This window comes from Aulonocara sp. 'chitande type north' Nkhata Bay, linkage group LG2 (genome assembly GCF_057382095.1).
Source record: "Aulonocara sp. 'chitande type north' Nkhata Bay isolate Kocher_YH1m ecotype deep benthic linkage group LG2, A_spYH_male_GT1.1, whole genome shotgun sequence".
NCBI classification, from domain to species: Eukaryota; Metazoa; Chordata; class Actinopteri; order Cichliformes; family Cichlidae; genus Aulonocara; species Aulonocara sp. 'chitande type north' Nkhata Bay.
In genome coordinates, this window is record NC_141345.1 from 16809146 (window position 1) to 16832120 (window position 22975).

The 22975-nt window shown below is 41.6% G+C and overlaps 2 protein-coding genes across 6 annotated transcripts in view; both read left to right on the forward strand.

The window, feature by feature from the left end:
• LOC147337548 (mitogen-activated protein kinase kinase kinase kinase 4-like) overlaps nt 1–20627 on the forward strand; it is a 57335-nt gene extending 36708 nt beyond the window's left edge. For all 4 annotated transcript variants that reach the window (XM_086305947.1, XM_086305937.1, XM_086305957.1 and 1 more), the window contains 16 exons: nt 841–978; nt 2495–2565; nt 3898–3977; nt 5886–5965; nt 6174–6268; nt 6864–6948; nt 7098–7265; nt 8140–8245; nt 8343–8498; nt 8609–8752; nt 9046–9180; nt 9348–9448; nt 10140–10289; nt 15168–15327; nt 15713–15852; nt 15946–20627. In XM_086305947.1, the coding sequence (XP_086162073.1) occupies nt 841–978; nt 2495–2565; nt 3898–3977; nt 5886–5965; nt 6174–6268; nt 6864–6948; nt 7098–7265; nt 8140–8245; nt 8343–8498; nt 8609–8752; nt 9046–9180; nt 9348–9448; nt 10140–10289; nt 15168–15327; nt 15713–15852; nt 15946–16029 (1893 nt within the window). In that variant the 3' untranslated portion in view covers nt 16030–20627. The remainder of the gene's footprint in view (nt 1–840; nt 979–2494; nt 2566–3897; nt 3978–5885; nt 5966–6173; nt 6269–6863; nt 6949–7097; nt 7266–8139; nt 8246–8342; nt 8499–8608; nt 8753–9045; nt 9181–9347; nt 9449–10139; nt 10290–15167; nt 15328–15712; nt 15853–15945) is intronic.
• Nucleotides 20628–22511: 1884 nt separating this feature from the next.
• myot (myotilin) overlaps nt 22512–22975 on the forward strand; it is a 35249-nt gene continuing 34785 nt past the window's right edge. For both annotated transcript variants that reach the window (XM_086305980.1, XM_086305988.1), the window contains exon 1: nt 22512–22627. The gene's annotated coding sequence lies outside the window, so the exon portion shown is untranslated. The remainder of the gene's footprint in view (nt 22628–22975) is intronic.

Here is a 22975-nt window from a genome sequence, read left to right on the forward strand (position 1 = left end):
TGCTCGCTGGAAAGAAGGAAACGACATGGACTGGATCTGGATTCTCCGTCTCCTCACTTTGACACTTCAGTTCTGCTCCGTTTCAATAAAATCTGTCTTATTGCAGAGGAGGAATATGTGGAGCAACAGGACAAAGCCAAAGTTTTGGCACTGCACACAGTTTTGACACATCCAGCCGTGACAATTACGCACTCTTTCTGATCGCAACTCTAATTCCAAATAAATGAGCATTCCTAGCAGCAACTATCGTGCATGTTGGATGAAGATATGCGTTTCACTGTTAAATTTCGGCAGTGTTCAGTAAATAACCTGCCACAAACCTTTGTAACTTGGGTTTTGATGGTGCAGATAAGTTGCACTAGTTGCAACATGTTGACAATCTGTCTACATTTATAAATGACATAGCAATTAATCACAACCCTTTGCCAACCTACTAGAAAGTGACTACCCTCAGTCCAAGTCAGACCAAGATTTGTTGCCTTATGTTGAAAAGTGGTCAACCAGAGGTTGAGGCTGCTGCACGCTCGTGCCACAACTACTTGCAATTAGCCCCAGACAACAAAAACAAAATCACCATCCAACTATTCATTCTCCTTGGGGGGGTGTTGGAGCCTATCCCAGCTTCCAGGGGGCGAGATGTGGAGTACACCCCGAACAGGTCCCCAGAATGTCACAGGGCCTATTTACTCACAAACCTCTGGTGTTTCTTGGTCCCTCGGAGGTTGCCGTCCTGCTTTTACTCCAGTGTGACTGAAGCCTAATATGCTCATTTCGGATAAATGCTAAGTGCTGTCACGAGGTACTATTTAATAACTTTTTACATTTTTTTTTTTTTCCCAGAATGAAAATCTTCGTTCAAGTCGGGATGCCCCACACAGCAGCTCTATGTCAGACATGGCCATCTCCCCTTTGTCCCTATTTTCTCCCGTGTCCCCAACTGACAGTGTCTTCTGGGACTCTGTGGAGACTCCACCCAAAGTGAGTATCATCTGTTTTTAGTTTCCAGCTCCTTACTGGGTCACGGTGCAGATTTGATGATTGGCGTGAACGAGACATAAGTTCAAGTGATGCATTTTGTTCTTCTGGCTCCCACCAAAAGAGGAAGTCTTTGTTGTGTCCTGCATCACATGAGCACAGGATAGAGAGTGTGTGCGTGTGTGTGTGTGTGTGTGTGTATTTGGCATCTTGTATTCTGATCAGTTGCCCAGCTAAGGAAGTGGTGCATTGAGCACGAGGTTGTTATGCGGCTGGCGTGTTTGTCGTCAGTCTTTTGTGTGTGCAGCAGATAGGAGGGGAGGAAGGGACTGTGTTTTACCTCGAGGTTTGTTGTGAAATGCCCCCAACTAAAATCATCTTTCTCACATTTACCTCATCTCACCTGCTAATATCGCGGCTCTCCCTGCTAAGTGATGTACAGAGTCGGTGTATTTACCAACAGAACACCATATGGGGTTGATGAAACAACTTATAAGTACTACAGAGACAGCAGGGGGGTGCAGTAAAGCTGTCTATTTGCTGTGTTATGTTGTTGATCTAACAGGAGGCCATATGGTGCTTATAGAGAGAGCAGCTAATAAGTCAGTACACTTTCTTGCAGTGTGGTGACTTAAACAAAGGAGTGGCTGTGAAAACACTGGGTTAAACAACACTACAGTGTGAGTTATGAGGCAGACATTAATGACTTTTCCTGTTGCCTGAATTCACATAACTTACCCTCTGAATAGTATTATGATGAAACTTAGAGGGCATTTTTATAAATCCCTAAATTTATAAAGGTTTTGAAATGCTCTTAAAAAAATGTTTTAAAAGCCTTATATTTGACGTGTCTAGCACAGTTGACGGGAAGCGATAGACACTGGTGCAGCTCAGTGTCTCTGTGGGTGTCTGCGCTTGTGCAGATGCAGGATGTGGGCAACTCGTGAGAAGGACGATAGGTATTTCCACAGCTCTCTTCCTGCATTCCTGGGTGTGTCTTCCTCTCTGTGACTTTGTCACTTGACCCAAGAGATGAGAGGTTAAAAGGCTGCCAGCTGCTTGACCGAAAAATACATACACACACACACACACACACACACACACACACACACACACACACACACACACACACACACACACACACACACACACAGATCTGAAAAGAGAAATTGCTCCGAGTCAGATAATATTTCCACACTCTATGATTTGGACGTGGCTTTGATGTGTTAAGAGGGGCAACATTGAAATGTTATGAAATAGCAAAGCCAAATGGTCTCATTAGTTTCTCAGTAATAAATGTCTCCTCGAGGGTTATTAAAGATTTTATTGCACTCTGCTCTGCAGCCTTTCAGGCATTGTAAATGTAAAGGTTTCATAACCACATAAACCTTTTTTAGAATTAGCTCTAACATACTTTGACTCGACAGAATATTTAGTTTGAAAACAAAAAATGAAATAATCAGGCGGGAGCTTTGTGTCCACGTGGTTTTATTAAATCTATTTTGCTTTGATCTTTCAGGTCCCAGAGCGCACCACCTCAAAGTATTACTGCAGGGAACCGATGATGGGACACAAGAGGGCTGCCTCAAGGTAGAGCACTAATACATGATGTCCATACAAGAACCAGCACTTGGTTCACCAAGTCGGTGCCAAACGTGGCTGCTAATGCTAGAGGGCTAACACGCGTAGGCTACACTAAGCTAGGTCCTGTTCATAATGTTAGCAGGTTGTCATTACAGTTCAGTCTGTACCAACACAATGAGTCTGGTGTGTGTGCAAAATTTGATTTGTCTGAGGCAATTTTTTGGATCAATTTTTGTATTAAAGTGTGTAATGTGATTGCCATTAGTAGAGACCATCACATGGGTTTGTGACAGAGCAGAAGTGTGTTTAAATGTTACAGGTTGCTCATTTTTCACACATAACAATATCAAAAACTCAGCAAGTGTCACTTGCAGTGACAAACCCACTAATAACTTTTAGCAGCACTTCAGTTTCCTCTTTCTTGAAGCGGACTTAAGTGCAGTTTTTTGTTTTACAGAAACCCACTGCACACCACATCTGAAGTATTAGACAATAGCAACTAGCTAGTGACCGAATGGGAGCATGCAGCATCTAAATGACTAAACTTTACCCCAGAAGAGAGCAAAAAAAGATCAAATACAAAAACAAAGAGGGAAACTTGAGACTCTTACATGATGACTGTTGGTTTAACAACCATGTTACTCATTGTTTGTGGTGCAAGCAGCCATAAACCTCACCTGGGTTCTTCTTCTGCTGAGAAATGAACTCTTGGAGCAGTCAGCACAGACACAGTGTTTGTTTTTTAAAATGCACACGCCAATGCACGGGAATCAAACTCGATAATTAATGAGTTTTAATGCAGTTTCCAGAATCACAGTGAGAATAATTAGCTTCAGATGCAAAGCGTTGTTCAGCACCTCATTTGTCTACCAGCTCTTCACATTATCACATTATTTTACTGGTGTATATATCATATTTAGTATAAAATATTAATTGATATGAAGTTAAACATTTTATTTTAGTTGTAGTAAACTCTAGTAAACTGTCTTTTAAGCTGGCGAGTCATTTTTCTTTTAATGCCTCATTAGAATAAAATGTCTCTTTACCACAGTGTTGTTGGGCCTGATTTATTGTTGGTGTTTGTGTGGCGCTCTAAGTCAGCATGTCGGCATCCAACTCGGGAGAACAGCAGATCAGATTCATTTAGCCTGGATGATTATTTTTGATGAGATGAAAATAATGGTGGAAAAACTGTCACTGCAGTGACGGCGTGAAGGACGTTCTCAGATCAGGACAGAGAGATGTATAGTGTTGATCACAATTCAGCTCACTTCCTGTCTTTAACTGTCTTTAACTCTGCGTCTGTAATGCTGTCTGTGTGTCTCTCTCGCCATCTAGTGGCAGTCCAGTGTCTGCAGCAGATAAGAGTGGGAGGTGTGCGTCCCATGGAGGCTCCTCTTTAAGCAGCAACCATCCAGGTGTGTGATGCCTAAACACAGCTCACCTCACTAACCTCAGTCCTGTGCTGTTGGAGTAACAGAGCACAGTGTCCTTGCCTTAGGGTTCAGTTTATATTGTGCACTAATAATCTTGGTTCTGCCATCTTTGAACAGCTAAAAGCACTCGTGTTATTTTAGTAATGACATGTGTTTGCAGTGTGTTTGTTTTTGACTGCTGTTCTCAGCAGCGCTTCAAACTTGCACCTTACTTGCCCATGTGTGTGACACTAGTGTGAACAGCGTATGTGGGTGTGATCTCATGGGTGCCTGGCGTGGGTTGGGGGAGGGGTGTACGCATGCAGAGTACACTGCAACAGAAAGCACAACAACAGAGCGATGTATTCAAAGCCTGCCCTCTCCACCCGCGTCTCCGGCGAGAAAGAAACAACCAAGTCATCTTTTTCAAAGTTCTGCTTGGTGTGTCCTCTGTGGTCGGCAGCAAGGAAGCTGCACTTCTGCTGGGATAGACAGAGGGGAGAATATGTTTAGGATTTCAAAGTTGCCCTCTGCGTGTAGTTGGAAGGAAACACCGTTTGATGCCTCCCACTCAGTTTGGCTGCTGGCCTCAGCCTCCTTTGTTCGAAGTCACAGATCAGACATTGTTCTTGACAGTCGTGTAGCTCCTCTGTGGTTAGACGAAACCTTTATCTACTCATGCTACAACTGAGAGAAAGCCGCTTACTGCTTTGTAAATAGTAAAAGGAGCGTTTGATGTCTCGATTTATTGAATGTGTGATACTTAGGCTTACTTAGGTGCCCCGATGATGTTATTTCCACGAACACTTTTGATTCCAGCAGCACAGAAAGACTTTCTTCTCTCTCACGCTTGATGGAAACACAACAAACAGGAGTTGTTTCCTGTTTTGTTCCATAAAACAAACTCTTTATAAACAGTCGTTCTTTGGGTATTTAATTACCTTCTTGAACGACTTGATAACCAACCCTAATGTAACTGTCCTGTAAGTCTCTACTTCATGATTACAATGCATCACATGAATCTGTGGAAAATATAAAGGGAGTGTTTGAAGTGACAGCATGACAAAGGCTTTATTTTTAGTCCATTGTTTTTGTTTTACAGGCTAAATCTTTACTGTATTGATTTAGTTTCTATTGTTAAAGTTTGAGCTGCAGTATTGTGCAGTTTTCAGGGAAATGGCTCTAAAACCCAACAGTAAACTACCAACCAGCACCAAGAGCAGTTAGACACCAAGTGGTGAGCCAGATACTTCTGTCATGTGGAGATAAAAGAAAATAGAAAGAAAATAGAGCCCATTTGGACAGAGCGCAGCTGAAATGCTAGTGTATAAGTTTAAGTAAACTGTGGGCTGGACTTTTAAAAGGTGGATTGTAAATCACTTTTCTTCAAATACACTATGAACAACATGCCTCTGTCTTATGGAAACTTAAATATATTTTTATTTTAAATCACCTGGGCAGTTTAGGGAGTCATTATTAAACATTCCCCTGGAAGCTGCAGGTGTATGCTGGAGTTTAAACAGCACACAGTAATGCAGTGACATGAAGCTGAGATTGTGGTTCACACATTTGCCTAACGAGCTAAAGATTGTCCGTTCGATCCCGGGAGGAGATCCAAGTCATTTCAGTCTTTTCCCAGAGAGGGCATCCAACATTTAAAAAAATCTGTCAAATCAAACATACCGAGCTGTGGTGACCCTTTGTGAATAAGGGAGCATTTTTTAGATTCAGAAGTGTTGCTGTAGACAATGAGGACAGTACAGCTCGAGTAACCTGCCTGAACTAGCTCACAGCCTTGGGTCCATTTACTGTCTTTAAAGCAGTCTGGCAAGAAACAGGTATATTTACACATGAGATTCCACATGTAACTCTCACACTGATTACTGCTGCTAACATATGTGTGTGTCTTAGGTTACTTCAAGCTGGAAAGTCCCCTCCTGCAGCACCACCCACACAGGAAGCTGGATAACATAAGCAGTGGACACACACAGGTAAGTGTTGTTGGAGCATGTGTGCAGTCTCACTGGTTTATAGAGTTAAATTGTTTCAGTATATCATAGTATCAGTACAAAGCATGCATGCACATGTCATCTAGATCCCTCTTCCTCATTGATTTGAAACTTGCTTCATCACATTAACGTCAATGATTTTTCTCTCTGTCCAACTCATTTTTCCGGCTACTTCCTTTTCCTCTCGCAGGGAATAAAACCCGCTCTGGGTCGGCTTAACAAGGCCGCAGAATACTCTTCTTCTAGCGATGAAGTCGGCAGCAGTGATGACGAGGAGCGAAGCGGGTAACCAAACACATCCTCAGTGTATTTATGATGCTGTATTCTTATTGTTAGAGGTTATTGTTTAAGAAATGTTCCCATCAAGCTCATCATGTGTTTGACCTGCTCGACAGTTTCTTTTAGCAAAAAAACTAAGTGTCCTGCTGCACATGAAGGAGTGAAGCAACTCTTTTAGTTTCCAAACAGCACTGTGACGAAACATGATGTGTTGCAAGATTTTTTTTAAACTGATATTTAGAATCTAGTAAAAAGTCACAAAATTAGTAATTCTGCTGCATCTACTGGGAGAAATGAGCACTGAAATATTTCTGCTAAGTATGAAGAGGAAATGAAATCCAAGTCTGTTTATTGTGATTTCAATTCCTGTGGCAGTAAACCTGGGAGAAGCCAAGTATCTCATTTGGTTTAACAGACCTGAAAGCAAATTAGTGTTACTATAGTGTTGTTTGTGAGTTAGTCACAGTCTGAAACAGCAGGTGTCATTAGGATCCAGTGTGTTGCTTTTATTGCTGAAGGATGCATCAGTCTTGTTTCTAACTATGAAATATGACATCTGCAGTCGGTCTCTAGTCTAAAATCTCGAGCGGTATGTTTCAAGGTCTGGCATGTCCAATGGAAAAGGGAAATACTTCAGAGGAATACCCGACGGCATCGTCCTGCAGCCTCACCACAATCTCAACCAGGTACTGAGCAAACACAACCACAGAGCACACGTGACTGTCTGCTCTGTGGTCGGTTGTGTAAAAAAGCTGACTTCCTAAAGCTTTAACATTCATTCATGTGACGCCTCACAGTTACTCAAGTTACATCCTGTCCTGGTATTGCTCTATAGATTTCGCAGTTGGGTTCAGATGACACCTACTTGCTACCAGACCTTCTGCAAAAAATTTCTTCCTCTAGTCCTACCCACAATGCATTCATCCAGCAGCAGCGAGCACGGGAACTTGGCTATTTGAGATCGCCCACATCTCCCGGATCCCCCACACACCAGGATCTACATGTAAGTAGAAAATCAGCACAGATTTCTCAGAGCTTTGCTGCTTTACTTCTTCTGGTCATTGTCATCATCAGCATCCCTGTTTATCATTCAGTGTACACTACGGCGACGTTCAGCAGTGTTGTTTATAATGAAAACAGTATATCATGCTCTTTATTATGTTGCTGTCATACTGTCAGTTTGTTTCAGTGGTGGATGTTCACGTTGAACACTGTCAAAGTAACTGCTGTGAGCCAAAAGCTCTAAACACTCGATGTCTTTTTACTCTTGAGATCAAATTGCATTGCTTTTGAGGGGCAACCAATCACTCAAAAGTTATCTTATATGATGAGGGCCTTAAAGAAAGACAGAGGATGAATTGATCGGCAGCATCAAAACCCAGTATAACATAAATATGGATTATTTTGAACTATGAATGAAAGCTACTCTAGTAGCATCCAAGAACAAAAGAATTAGATTGTAAATGAGAATAATAGTTGTTTGTTTTTTGTTTGTTTTTAAGACAAAGTGCTGATTAAGTTCAGATGGACTTACAGTTGTATCAGTATTAATGTCCTTGTGTTAATAAATGTCAACAGACTACTTGATATAAACCTTTGGGCTCATTATCATAGCCAAGGTTTAAATAAAGCGACAGACTGCATTAGTTATAAATGTCCACCAGAGGGAGGTAGTGGCACAGGCTGGGAGCTCAGTCTTCCTGGGTTTCAGTTTGGATTTCGAGTTAACGGAACTGTTGTTACTGATGTATGAAAACCATAATTTGTAACTGGTAAATGGTTTATGGTTTCATAACTGTAACTGCCTGTTGTGTTGTTTTTTTTGTTCGTGTTTTATTAAAGTATAAAATCTCTTCCCTTGTCATTGTGCTCATCAGGATATCGGCAGTCCTACTGGTAAAAGCCCGACATCATCATCTTCCTCCTTCCTGCCCTTCATTGATCCACGATTGATCCCCATCTCATCACCACCACAGAGCCCGAGTGAGTTTTCTACCAGAGAGCCGAGCTACAGTTTGCTTTGTGAGCACAGTTTAGTTTTATTTTTTAAACTTTTATCTTGAATCATTTTTGCATTCAGCGGGCATTAAGGGCGAGCCACTGAAGAGAGAGAACCACAGGAAGGGCTCCGTGGTTAACGTGAACCCAACCAACATTCGACCACAGAGCGACACGCCAGAGATCCGAAAGTACAAAAAGAAGTTCAACGCGGAGGTTCTGTGTGCTGGATTATGGGGTATGTAGTTTTTATGTGTTTTATGTTGTTTGTGTTTTTAAATGAAGTAGATTCTTTCAGAAAATGATACAAACTGTGTCAGTGTTGATATTTTCTGTTTTGACGTGCAGGTGTGAATCTGCTGGTGGGCACAGAAAACGGTCTGTGGCTGCTGGATCGAAGTGGTCAGGGAAAGGTGTACCCGCTCATCAGCAGGCGACGGTTTCAACAAATGGATGTACTTGAAGGACTCAATGTGTTGATTACTGTATCAGGTATATGTGCTGCATGTTCAAATGTTCAGAGCTACAGAAACAGTGACACAGAGTGCAGCACTCTGCCCTGCATAATGATTAAACTCTGCTTATAAGTTTTGCACAGTAGTTCAAAGAGACCACATTACTGTAACTGTTTAACAGGTTTCTTCAGGTAAAACTGACACTTGTGTGTGGATGACTGCTCGATATTCGTGCTCTGTTCTGGTTTGCTCCGTCACCTCAAAGAAACTGATTGAAACTTTGTCACACTGAAGCAGGAGTCGTTTGCATCCTTCCCTCTCTGTCTGTAGGAAAAAAGAACAAGCTGCGTCTCTACTACTTGTCCTGGTTAAGGAATAAAATCCTGCGTAATGACCCGGAGGTGGAGAAAAGACAGGGCTGGACGTCAGTGGGTGATTTAGAGGGCTGTGTCCACTATAAAGTGGGTAGGTACACTAAATAAAAACAGAATGATATTTTACAGAGCTTCAAACTAATGCAGGTTACAGATGTTGTGTATGTAGTGATCTTTAGGAGCTACGTGTAGAATATGTGGTCTCAGATTTTTCACGCTCCTTACCGCTTGTTTTGTTTCTGTTTTTCTGTTTTCTAGTGCGTTATGAGAAGATAAAGTTCTTGGTGATTGCCTTGAAGAATGCTGTGGAGGTGTACGCTTGGGCCCCAAAACCCTACCACAAATTCATGGCCTTTAAGGTTGGTAACAAATTAATGAAATGCAATAAAAATAAGAGATACTGAAGATACAAGTTCATCAGTCTGTGGAGCTGTGAAATACTAATATCATGGAAAGTACTACTTATTCTACTTATTAGAAGGTTTTTTAGATGTTTGTAGTAATCGTAAAGTCACACAGTAGTTTATCTCAGACTTTTCTTCTAGTTGAAAACTTGAAGCACCTTCCTTTTTACTAACCAGTGTGTGTAGTCATGTAAACAGGCTGACATGCTGGTTTTAGCATGCTAACTAACAGCACTACAGACAAGGTGAAGCTAAGTTTAACATCGCGGTGTAACACCTAAGAACATCAGCCTGCTCAGCTTTCCTTTCCATTGATCGATTCATTGATTAAGTGGGTTATTGCTGTGTTATTTCCACAGTCGAACACTTGCATGTACACAGACAGGACACATCAGGTTCTGGGTCTCATAACCACAGACTCTCAGCAGAGATGTGTCCCATTTCTGTTTGTCCTCTGAGGCCTGAACTACTTTCTCTTCCATACCGTGTCACAGGCCAAAAATGGAAGAATTAGGTGGACTATCTTAGGATGGCAGCTTTTGTGACACTGCATTATTATTAATGGAGCAGTTTCACTTTAGATTATGTAATTAGGCTAATGTGCAAACTTATGTAACTTAATCATCGTGTCTGTGTGTCTGCCCAGTCCTTCAGAACTCTGCCTCAAAAGCCCCTTTCTGTTGACCTGACAGTGGAGGAAGGTCAAAGGTTAAAGGTCATCTACGGCTCCGTGTCTGGTTTCCACGCCATTGACGTAGACTCTGGGACACCATATGACCTCTACTTGCCGACACATGTAAGCATCTGCTCCGTTCTTCGTACTCTTTGAGGATTGTGTCATCACTTCGACTCAGGAGGTTGTGCGTGTCTGTTTGCATGTTTTGTTGGCACTGTTTTTGCCATAAAGGTGTGTGTCGAGTCTGTGATGTGGGATAGTTTGAGGGTTTCCCTGCTCTGCTCCATCACTGTGGCTCAACCTGTAGTTGTCATCGTGAGAGTTTTACATCTTTAAAGACTAAACCGATGTCTGATCTCTGTACCTGCAGCTTTCTGTTAAAGCAGCTTATTAAGTCATTTTCTTTCATTTATCAGCTCTCCAGTCGACCATATCACCTCACTCTTCATCTCTTAGTATACATCTCAGTATAGCCCTCCTCCCACTCACAGTCATGTCAGTCATTACTTTCCTGCATTTCTGCTGTGTTCCCTCCACTCTCCTCCAACACAGTCGATGGCTGTCAGAAACTATTCTTCCATCCGCTTCCTTTTCTCCCTCCCACTGTCACTCTATCATTCAAGGTACCACTGTTCATTTTCTCTTAATTTCATCGTCTCTCTTTCTGCATTTACCAAAATATCATTGCTCGCCCTCACTCCGTCTGTGGGAACTAATATCAAACTGTTGTGACTCACGTTCATAGGTGGTGTTTGAACTTTCATTAAATCTGCAGACACTGACTTGAGTGAAGCTGCTGTCACAGATCTTTTATGCGTGTACGCTGATTTTTCAGCTGATGTTGAAATGTGGATGTTTTGACGAGGCACTGGAGCGTTTTATCATTTCCTGTGTGGCTGTGGAGGAGTTTGATTTGTGATGTTCTCTAGAATTAGCACAGCTTGACCCAACAGATTCATCACAGACTCGACACCGCCTCCTGAAAATGAGACCGACACGAGCAATGACACTAAAGGAGTCACATGCTTTAGTGTCATTGATGCAGGTGGCTGTAGCTCAGGTGGGAGAGTAGGTCACCTACTAACAGTGGCTGGTGGTTCGATCCCAGTCTGCTCCAGTCTGCATGCCAAATATCCTTGGGCGAGATACTAAGCCCATGTTGAAGCCGTCTGTTTACCATTTACATGTAGAAGGTGCTGTTCTCAAACTGTAACGAACCACAGCAGACCCGGTGACATTTTCAAGCTTTTCAGCTTTATTTACACCTGCACAGCAACAACCAATACAGGATCCGATATAAGCTGGCGAGGCGTGATTGTAGATGCCACTCAGGCGCATCCATCTCACCTGCAGTGGCATCGCAAGCCACACCCTGCCACATAAACCTAATAAACTGAGACTCACAGTCCAGTCAAGTCACCACCCTCCTTAGAGGGCCTTTAAATTAGGCAATAACACATTGTACACCATGTCAAACTAAGCACACCCTTACTACACACTACTGCTGCATTCAGGCTTAATTTTTTCTAATGATGTCTTCATTATTTCCTGATATGTAAAACCTTTAGAATTGAATGAGGAACCGTGACTGTATATGCTATAGCCTCAGTATCTGCATCAGATTCATTTCAGTTTATAGGTCACATACAAAGCGATTTAATCTCAAGTGGGTTGTCCCAGTTAAACTTTGCATAATAACCTCACTTTCACCTTAAAGTACACTCTGAAAACATTCACGGTTAACGACACAGTCACAGCACTGATGAACTGGAGCATCTTAGGTGTGTTTTCAACACCTGTGGCTACAACTCTGCATGATCTCTTTGGTGAAAGTAAACGACTGCATTTGGTGGCTGGAGTCAGCACGGCCAGTATTTCTTTGTTTGGTCCTTGTTGGGAACATGTAAATCTGATTTGTTTAGTGTTTAATATTTAGAAAGGTTACGCTGTAAATGTATTTGTGTCTTTAACTGTGACCAATCGCCCACTGCTGGTACAATTGGAGCAGTTATTATTCTTCCTCTGCTGTATGTGGGCATGTAAAGCTCGCTGTAGCTTGAGTGAGTCATATTCACATTCTGACACATCCTGTTAAATATGTTCTTAGCAACAACTGGAGAGGCCCGAGGCTCAGTTTATATTAAAGTGGTTCAACTTTACGCTGGAAACATTTTGGCTTGAGCCTTTATTTAATCAGTCTTTCCAGAGTCTGAAGGTAATCTGATTCCATCAGTTGATTTACTGTGCAAACTATACAGCACTACATGTGGTGTGGAGTGTGAGTGGGTGGCTGGTTGTTCCAGTTTAATGGTTTATTTAAAGATGTTCTTTATATTTGTCCGCCTAGCATCCATACGAGGAACGTTTAATCATTTTGTGAGTCATTCTGAAAGGACTCGTGTCACAATTCGATTTTTCGGTCACAAATTGCTGCGTGGAGTTAAAGCGATTATAAATTTTCTTTCTGTGAGGTTGTTTTTTTGTTTTGTTTTTTTTTATACACCCAAACACACACAGCACCCCTGCCACCGCTAAACGTGCTACTTTCTGTAAGCAAGGAGGAGTTGGAGACACATGAAGAGAGAAATTAGCTCTAAAAATACACCCCTTCTGTCCTCCTTCTCTTACCATCATTAACTCTCTGTGTGTGTGTGTGTGTGTGTGTGTGTGTGTGTGTGTGTGTGTGTGTGTGTGTGTGTGTGATAGAGAGAGAGAGAGAGAGAAAGTGAGTGTGTGTCCTGACCTGCTCCCCCCCCCCTCCCTCCTGTGTATATTAAGCGAGCCTGCTCACAGCTGTCTACTACACCGGTGCCTTATGCTGCTGCTGCTTCGATATCATTTCTGCTCTCCTTCCCGTGTTTTCCTCTTTTCTTGTCTCTCTTACATACACACTGGAGCTTTCTGCCAGACACACTCAGCTGCAGCACTCCTTTAAACCCACTCACTTTCTCTTTCTTCACGCACACTGGAGGAACCTTCACACTGCTGGGGCTTTTCCCAGTAGCTGTTATCTGATACACACTCATTCTTGTCTTAGGTGCATACCCACACACACATACACACAATCAGTTAAAGACGTCAAAACAGTGATTTCTGTTACTGTTAAAATCAGTTCACCTGTAAGCAAAGCCTAACCCTCAAACGTTTTCTCTCTCTCTCTCACACACACACACACACACACACAATGTGCCCACCCACTTAAAGAAGTATACACACGCGCACACACACGCGTACAGCCATCTCCTGTTGTTGCCTGCAAACTATGTAACAATGCTGATTCCAAGGCAGAGGATTAAGATTGCGTTGCGGCTGTGGATGCCTGTTCTCATGCTCAGGATTGTGGTGGCTCACACTCTGGTAAGGTGTTCGGTGTGAAGCGCAGTGTTTGTGTCGGGCACAGAGCTCAGCCCAACATTTTCTTCTTTTATTGTAGGACTTTTGCTTCGGTGGAATCTGTTAAAGGATTCATTGACGTTGCAGTGTTTGTCCTAATATCTGTAGTTTGTCTGATATTCATGTTTAGAAAGTTGCAATGATTTATTTTCATAGTTAAATCTTGTCAGACCTGCTGCAGTGAACGCTTGGTTGGTTGGAATATTTCATAACTAGTTTGCTAAAAGTGTCTGAACAGATATTTCAGAGTTTCGCGATTAAATGAGGCTTGCAACAAACAAACACCTCTCCTTCACGTTTATGGACTTTAAGGTTGTGCGATATATAAAAATGTTCCAATCGACAGTCCAATAACCGATGATAGGAGGAAAAGTCGTGCAGCTGCAGACTTTTTGATGGGCGGAGCAATGCAATCATGCACGGACTGATTTGCGCATTTTAAATTTCTAAGTTTTGTTTGGAGGGAATATTTTAGCTTCTTTTCTTGTTTGTTTCAGTATTATTATAGATACTTTTTGGATTATTCATTTATTTATTTGAGATGCGCCAAATCCAACAAAAGACTTAACTTTACATCAGAGGGTTTTATGTTCACTGGAAGAGACATTTTGATTTTTAACTTACTTCTTGTTTAATTTGTATTTGTTGTTCGGTCGAGTGTGTCAGACAGATAAACACTGGAACAGCCTGTAAACACGTTACAGTGGGGGAAAAGCTCGTTCCTCTTTGTTTCCAACATTGTGGTTTTTTTAATTTGTTGTTTGTTAAAACGGCGCTGTTATTTTTGACTGCTTCTCTTAGCTTCAACCAACATTATTAACAAATGTACTCACGGGCAAAAAAAATAAAAACGATCAGCGAAAGGCTCCGCCTATCGTCGATAGTCGATGTATTTGTCCAATCACCGATGGACCCTTTGATTTATTAGAAACCTGTTTCTGAAGCGTTGGGTTCATCCTTCAGCTGGATAAGTAAATGGATCTTATCTGGTTAGATAAACATCCTGAGCTGTTGTGAACATGTGTCTGAACTGTTAAATATATTCCTAGGTCACTACTTTGAAGATGTTCTCAGTGAAATAATGTAATAACACTTTTCTGAATGGATTTAAATAAAGTTAAAGTTAGATAAACTTAACTGAGCAGTGAAATGCGTCTTCGAATAAAATCGAATCTCTAACTTGTTTTTTTACTTCCTCCTGGAATTTTATCTTAAATACAGGCTGCTGTGTTCAATCTCTGTTAAAATGTTTTATTAAATTAAGAATCTGAGTATCTGGTCAGTTCTGATACAATGCCGCCATATTTAGTCAAGGACTTTAGTTTCATCATGAAATCTAGTCTTTGAAATAAAGTTGTGACTATGGATTTGTTACGTTTGATTGTTGCAATGGTTGTGCATTTAGACCTGAACCTTAGTCTTTGGATCACCAGTGACTGTAAGATAACATTTAAATAGCATGAAGGAACAGCCTTCATGTTTTCTGCAATCCATATAGATGATAGTATTTTCTGGGGGTTTTAATTTGGGTTTTTCTTTCCAAACAATAATTAAAAAAAAAAAAACGAGTGTTCATGTTGTGTTTGTGTGTGCGTTACTCTGCAGATCCCGGGTCCCATCCGTCCCCATGCAATCATCATTTTGCCAAACAAAGCTGGAACAGAGGTCCTGGTTTGCTATGAAGACGAGGGCGTCTACATTGACACCTATGGCCGTATCACCAAGGATACAGTGCTGCAGTGGGGGGAAATGCCTACATCTGTCGGTAATGTTGGAGCACACATCTTTATGCAAATGCTATATACACCCATAAAGGTCTATTTTTGTACACAGTGCGTCTTTGTGCAGGTACCACTAACAACAACCCAATTGCGATGATTAGTCAGGCACTGCTTAACATCACTGTAGATTTTTCCAGTTCGACTCACTAGATCTGGATGAGCAGCTGTCCTGCCACTGAGAACTTAACCTGAACCACATTCAGTGGAGACAGATCAGGGACAGGGTGGGCTAAAAATAAGATGGTAGTCAATCTGTGTGTGTGTGTTTTTGGGGCATGGAGATGAGGCAGTATTCAAGTATAAGGAGTAAAAATGTAGGAGACATATTTAGACTGTTTTCTCATACTCGTCTGTTTCTCTCCAATCCAGCCTACCTGCAGTCTAACCAGGTGATGGGTTGGGGAGAAAAGGCCATAGAGCTGAGGTCAGCGAACACGGGGAACCTGGAGGGAGTGTTCATGCATAAAAAGGCTCAAAAGCTGAAGTTCCTGTGTGAAAGGAATGACAAGGTAGGAGGAACCTACGACAAAAAACAGCCTCACTCGCTTTATTTATGCACCGTTTGTTTGATTTCAGTTCCTAAAAGCACCGTCTTGTTGCAGGTTTTCTTTGCGTCGGTGCAGTCGGGCGGCAGCAGTCAGATTTACTTCATGACTCTCGGACAGAACTCTCTGTTCAACTGGTAACACTGAGACCAGTTACCTCTGGGATCGACTGGTGGGCGTCTGCCTTCATTGTTCTGGGTTATCCTGGTGATGCTTTGTTGTGTGTTTTTTGGCTTTGTGCTGACCTGCGTTGACCTCCGTGAAGTGGTGGATACCATTGCAAGAGTCTGCTCGATTCCTCCATCCGTCCCTCAGCCTTGTGCAGTCGCCATGTTAAACCATTATGATCAACGATTGAGCTGGTCAAAAATCCGCCTGCAGGAAAAAAGCTTGAATTCATCGCTCCATCATCGACTACTGACGCGTGGATCACAGCACTGACGCCTGGACATGATTTGCAGCACAAACACACATCCACAGAAATGTTCAAAGGTACAAGCAGCTGTGCCAGCGTCTTTTTTCCTTTATTTTACGTGACGCTTCACCAAAACAGAGGGCTTCACGTGGACGGTTGTTCTGGGATTTCACATGAACACCTGGCTGTTTGTTCAGCGCCTGGATTTTTTTTCTTTTTTTCAAGAATCAATTATGACTTAATTATGTGCTTAACAAGTATTTGATTGTGTGCGTTTTAAAATGCCCAGCTCTGGATCATCGGCATCCTCACACCTGGATCACAGTTGTTGCTGCACACACCAGAGAGTAATCATCACTTAATTTGTGTTTGTCTGTCAGTAGCTTTGTTCACTCTGTACATCACCTGGGCATTTAATGAAATGTGGGCTGCTTCATATCATTCCATCTTTGTTACTCGTGCCATGATTACGTCCTTGGAGCAGTTTTAGATCCACAGTGTTCGCTGCCTGTCTGCAATACCTCAAAACTGTTCCGGTATTTATGAAGTCCTTGAATTGATAGAATTGCTTTTATCAGAGTGGTAGAACCCAAACAAACTATCATATTACTGTACTGACTCATGTTCTAGTTTATTAAATACATATCACTATTTTATTTAATATATAGCACTATCAAATGTTAGATAGGAATTATTTTCTCACGCAACTAGTCTGCAAATTCGTTATGAAGTGAGGAAAAAAAAAATACTGATGGGTATATTTGCTGCGTTGCATAGTTTGAATTAGTTTGAATATATGTTGCTAGCACAGCCCCTCCCCTCGGCTCTAAGTGTGAGAGGTCAGTCTACCACAGAACTGGACCACGTCATTTAAATCGCATTTCTTTTTGCAAAGGACCTTAAAAGCCATTTACCATAAAAGGAGCAATTTAAATGTGCAGCATAAATAGTGTAGATAAATAGAGATATAAAGCAAGTATAACTCGCTCTTTTTTTTTGTATAGCTTGTATATAATCCTGTAAGATGCACTGTTTTCTAAATATTTTATTACACGCCATCTTTACATATATGTACAGAATTGCAGGCTTACGAATGTGAAATTCAATCTTAAAACAGAGTCGTGCATGCCCCCCACGGTCTTTGATTGTGAATGTGAGCTGCTCACAGGACTCACAAACTTGGCTGAATCGTCTAAAATCAAATGTGAATTCTGTTTGTTTGATTTTCTTGTTGCGTGTGTAAGAAAGGTGTTTTGCACAGTTGCCCTCTTATACGCGTTACATCAAAAGCCATCCTGTCGTCAGTATTGAAGAGATCACTGCTAACCTTTGGATCAGTATTTGTTACACTACCCACTGTCGGACCAGTTTTTGATGGGGCAACATGTTGAAAATATAAAATATAGGATATGTAGTGAGTTGGGCCTCTTTGTCTTTTATTCAATGAGCTTCAAAGCAAGAAACCAAAGATGAAAGCTTTGATGTATTTGCTTCCTTGATTCTAACAGATTATTCACAAGTGACAACTGATCTCATTTATGAATCAAGTTATTAATTTGATAAACTCTTAGATCACCTTGGAAACTCACCCAGGCCCAAAGTGTTGCAACAAAATACACACAAGTCAATGTTACGAGTGTTTATGTATTAAATATCACAGATGTATGCATTAAGTATTATTTGCTTTGGTAAAGGTAAAGAAATCATTGCGGTTTTCTTACCTTCAAATGTGAATCTGAGTATTTATCCATTTTATTATTCTGTTTCTCCTCTGCGAGATTTTGCTTAAACGGCTAACTTTATGTTTTTTACATTATCCTGCACACTCTTGAATTTTGTCGTTATCATAATTGTGCCAAATGTTTTTATATACATTGATACTTTAATTTTACTTTTATTATAGACTTATGACTTGTGAGAAATATTACAGCTGGTTCTGTGAGAATATTTTGAACTGGAAAATGAAATTTTTGTCTTATTGCTAAGTTTTAATCACGTCTTACAACGATTCTTTCGGGGACAGAAGGTGTTTGATTGTCTGACGTACTTAACAAATAGCTTAACGCGGCTATTGTGCATTAACATAGTGGATTGTGACCTAATATTACCAGGCTAAGAGGTGCTCGCTAACAGGGCCAAAATATGCCGTAACTATTAGCTAACTTGCAGCTCCTAGCTAATGCTGTTAGCTGTTATATGAAAGCAAAGCTTGGCTAGCAGTACCGAAATGAGTCACTTGTCTCATAAACAAAAGGACTTGTACACACGTAGCATACTTTGCGCTAATATTTACATAGATTCAGATTGTAAGGCACCTTAAAACTGTTATCCTTGTTTGAAGTGGATAACAACTGAAATTAAATTTGGTTAGATTAAATTCTGGCGAGCATGTCACGAGTAAATACACCTTACCTAGCTTGCTTTTTTTAAATTAACTTTTTTACCAATAATGTTAACATTTTTTAAAACCTGTAGGCTACTGTATATGTGGGTTTTTGTTTTAAGTATGGAATAGGACAAGTACATAGAGACTGTTGCTGTGCTAGCTTGTGGTCAGGCCTACAGGGAAAGGTGACAGTGTAGAACCGACAGCTTTGGTCAGGTTCCTGAGCAGGACCGTGGCCAGACTAGACAGGAGAGCAGACCAAAACCTAGTGCTCCACAGTTCTTATAGTTTTTGTTCAGCTCTAACTTTCAGTTATCGAACAGCCTGTATCTGCTCATCCTGCTTCCACACTCTGTCATACACCTTTAGGGTATATGCTGGGAAATAAACCAGCTCTAAAATGAGTTCTGACTCCATAATTCTCATTTGTCTTCAAAACTGATTAAATTGCAGAGTTCATTATGAAATTCTGTTACAATAACCACTTTTCTTTTACATGGTCTAACATTGGAATGATTGAGAGTATCTGTCTTTCTCTCTGGACTGCTTTAAGTAACAGCATATGAAATCAGCTCATCTGCAAGCTGACCAGTTTGACACCTAATAACAGTTTCCTTTTTATCAGGGTTTATCCATTTATGATCTTAAGCTACTCTTTTAGAGAATGAGGATATTTTTCTGGTTTATTTGAAGCAAAGTGCCTGCTGCTGCCACTCTTTGCTCCCTGTTGCTTAGCACTGGACGATCGCTGTATCACTAATGAGAGCGCGAGGGAACAGCGCACTTCCTCCTACACCTTCCACTGGTTAAAAACGTGATAGATTCTGTATCAGGCCTGTGGTGACTCACATCCTTAACTCTCCCACAAACTCTTTTTCTCTCACTTTTCACAACTCGTTTCCTCTTGCTGCCACTTTTCATCCCCTCAGCATCTTTTCCCCATCTTCAGCTTCATGCTCCCACCCCTGGCTGTCTCTTTAGCTTCCCACATCCGCTTCCTTTTATTTCAGTTCGGTTCACGGAGACCTGTCGCATCAGATTGCACATCTTTATTGCACCAAGTAGATTTGCACAGCTTTTCAGATTAAAAGTAAGGTTTAATTGATGGAGATGGACCCAAACATTTAGCCCAACCTCGTTATTTCTCCGGATTGTGTTGCAAAGTAGGATGAAGCGTGATACAGGACGGAAAAAAAATGAATACAAAGCAGCTTGCGTTTTTGCAGTATTCACTTAAGTGTCAGCTGTTGTTTTCCACCCTGTGGATGTGATGTGTGGGAGAGTGTGATGAAAACTGGTGTTTAAAAAGGCAGAATTCAGTCTTCAAGGAAAGGAAGGACAAAGTTGGAGGAAGTAGTTAGGAGGTTTTAGTCAAGTGTCAATAGGAGGAGCGAGGAAGAGGCTTCAAGAGGCTTAATTTCTTTAAATAATACCTAGAACATATGTTTAGATATCTATATAGCTTTGGTTGTGATGAAGAGAAGGAGGAAGAGGATGTGAAAGGGGTGCTGACTGCATACATTGGCCTTTTAAGATTAAATATTGACATTTATTGCGTCATTCATCAATAAGCAAAATGATTTTCCTGGTGAATTTTGGGGGGGGGGTGGTGATATTTTCCAAAATCCAACTAATTACATGTTACATACATGGTAGTCTGACTTTATTCTTTAGTTGGAAGTTTTTGGTGTTATTTGACCCACAGAACCGTTGTTTTGAGATTATATAAGACCAAATATTATATGGCTAAATATCTGAAAATATATCTGTCTGCTCCTGTGTCATTTATAAGATAATTCTTTTGATACTTTGGTATATTTTTGCACTGGACCTTTGTTTTATGCATTGTACACTGTACCCCTCATGCTTTGATACGAACGCACACTAACTCGTGTTTCCATGTAAAACGGTGAGGCCACAATAAATATGTTGAATCAAGTATCGTCTGTTTCTTTCTAGTTTTCACTGATAGGACGACTTTATTTAATCCACTGATGGGTTGATTTGCACGCTGATATTTCTGATCACACTGCATCTGTCAAAGTGACAAAATATGTTGTGTTTGTCCTTGTTGGCATCAACAGAAACATTCTGTCACTCATTTTCTAATGATGACTCTAATATACTGAAAAGAAAAAGAATATCACATATATGTTTTTAATGCATTTCCCATTTAGAAAGGATCATTTTATTAGACTCAGATTCCTGTTGGCCAAAACTGAAGTGGGGATAGAAGCCACTAACATCGAGACATCCATGATTTCATCAGGCCACAACTGACCTTCTGCTTGGAGCTTATCTCAAGCAGCAGAAACCTGAGAAAGAAGAGGACCAAGGAGAAGAACCATCGTGGAAGGACAGGCCCCTGCACGGTATGTACCACTGGCAGATAGAGGAAGTTGCTGACATCCAGAAGTCCTACCAGTGGCTGGACAAAGCTGGACTGACAGCACAGAGGCACTAATCATGGCAGCACAGGAACAAGCTCTAAGCACAAGATCCATAGAGGCTGGGGTCTATCACAGCAGGCAAGACCCCAGGTGCAGGCTGTGTAAAGATGCCCCTGAGACAATCCAGCACATAACAGCAGGGTGCAAGATGATAGCAGGCAGGGCATACATGGAACGCCATAACCAAGTGGCCGGCATAGTGTACAGGAACATCTGTGCCAAGTATAACCTGGAAGTCTTGAAGTCAAAATGGAAGACGCCACCTAGGGTGGTGGAGAATAACCGAGCTACGATCCTGTGGGACTTCGTAATTCAGACGGGCAAAGTGGTCATGGCTAACCAACAGGACATAGTAGTGGTGGACAAGCAGAGGAAGAGCGTGATACCGAATGACAGCAACATCAGGAAGAAGGAACACAAGACGCTGGAGAAGTACCAATGGCTCAGAGAAGAGCTCGAGAAGATGTGGAGGGTGAAGGTAGCAGTGCAGATAACTATAACTAGCACTAGTTATAGTGACAGGGGGCGATAGTGATAGGGAACAACATTGAAAATCTCTGTCCAGAAGAGCAAGAGCGCAGTCGTAGAAACAGCAAAGATGCTGTACAAGGCGTGCGAGCTCCCAGACCCCTCGCAGAGGACCTGTAGGGATCCTGTATGGATCAATGTAGGTTTTGCATATTCAGGCATGTATTTTAAACTATCCCAGAAGCTTCTACGTCCATTACTTTAATAAGTGAAGCCTTTTGGAATGAGATGATTCTGTTTGATGTACTCAGTATATTGCATCAGTTAGATCTATGTGAAATATGATGAATAAAGCCCTGATGAGCTGAGCTTGAGTGTGATCTGTTTTCCAAGGTTGTGTATTCACGTCTCCCTCCGTCTGTCCGACTCTCTCTGGTTCTCAGGTTTCTACCCAAAGACTCACTGGCACCGGTTGCAGGTTTTCTGGCCCCTGTCTCTCACACTTGGATGAAGTTTGGTCCGGTCATGACGCCTCCGCCACTTTTTGTAATTTCAGATGGAACAATATATCTTTATAGTTTGTGCAGCAACGTGCAACAAGCTAGCTCTGTGTCAGCTATCCATGGTCATTTGGATTTGGCATTAGCTGTGCACATTAGCACAAAGGCATGAGGCACCGGCTGGGGCAGACTTGAGCTTCCCTATTCTCTTTGACCATTAATTAACACTTCACTCTGCTCTAAATTTGCTCCTTCCGTACCCCTCTAACCAAACCCCACGTGGCTTCCTCTCACCCCCCCTCCTCAGCCTCAGATTCCCCCCTAACCCCGTCCCACACCCCAACCTCTTCAACACACACACACAAGCTCCTGCTTGTGGAGCGTCCAGTAACCAAGCCATGACTGGCAGCCACACAGTCATATAGCAGTTTTGGTTTTAACATTTGGATTTTCTGCTTGTTGGATCAATATATTTGTTGTTATTCTTGGTTTTGTGGCCTGCTGGGGATAAAGCAGACAGGTAAGGATGGGGATATTTTTGCGGAAGTTCACTTCAGATGGGTTAAAGATTGTGTTGAGGATGCAGAGCTGCCTGTTGCTTGTCTAAATTAAGCTAGGAGCATATGACACACAATTACAGCATGGAGGAACTTGTGCAACCCAGCTTGCATTTCAAATCATTAGCTTTTCGGTAGAGACATCCAGAAAGTTTCGCAAAAGTGTAAGTCCAGCATGTGTGGCATGCTTCAAGCCCTGCTCCTTGTCAGGATTCAAAGAAAAGAGAAAGCAAAAGTCAAGTTAATCAGATCATCAAATGGTGTAATTCATTTGGTCCATGGCCAATGAGATCCTGATACTGCAGGCAGTA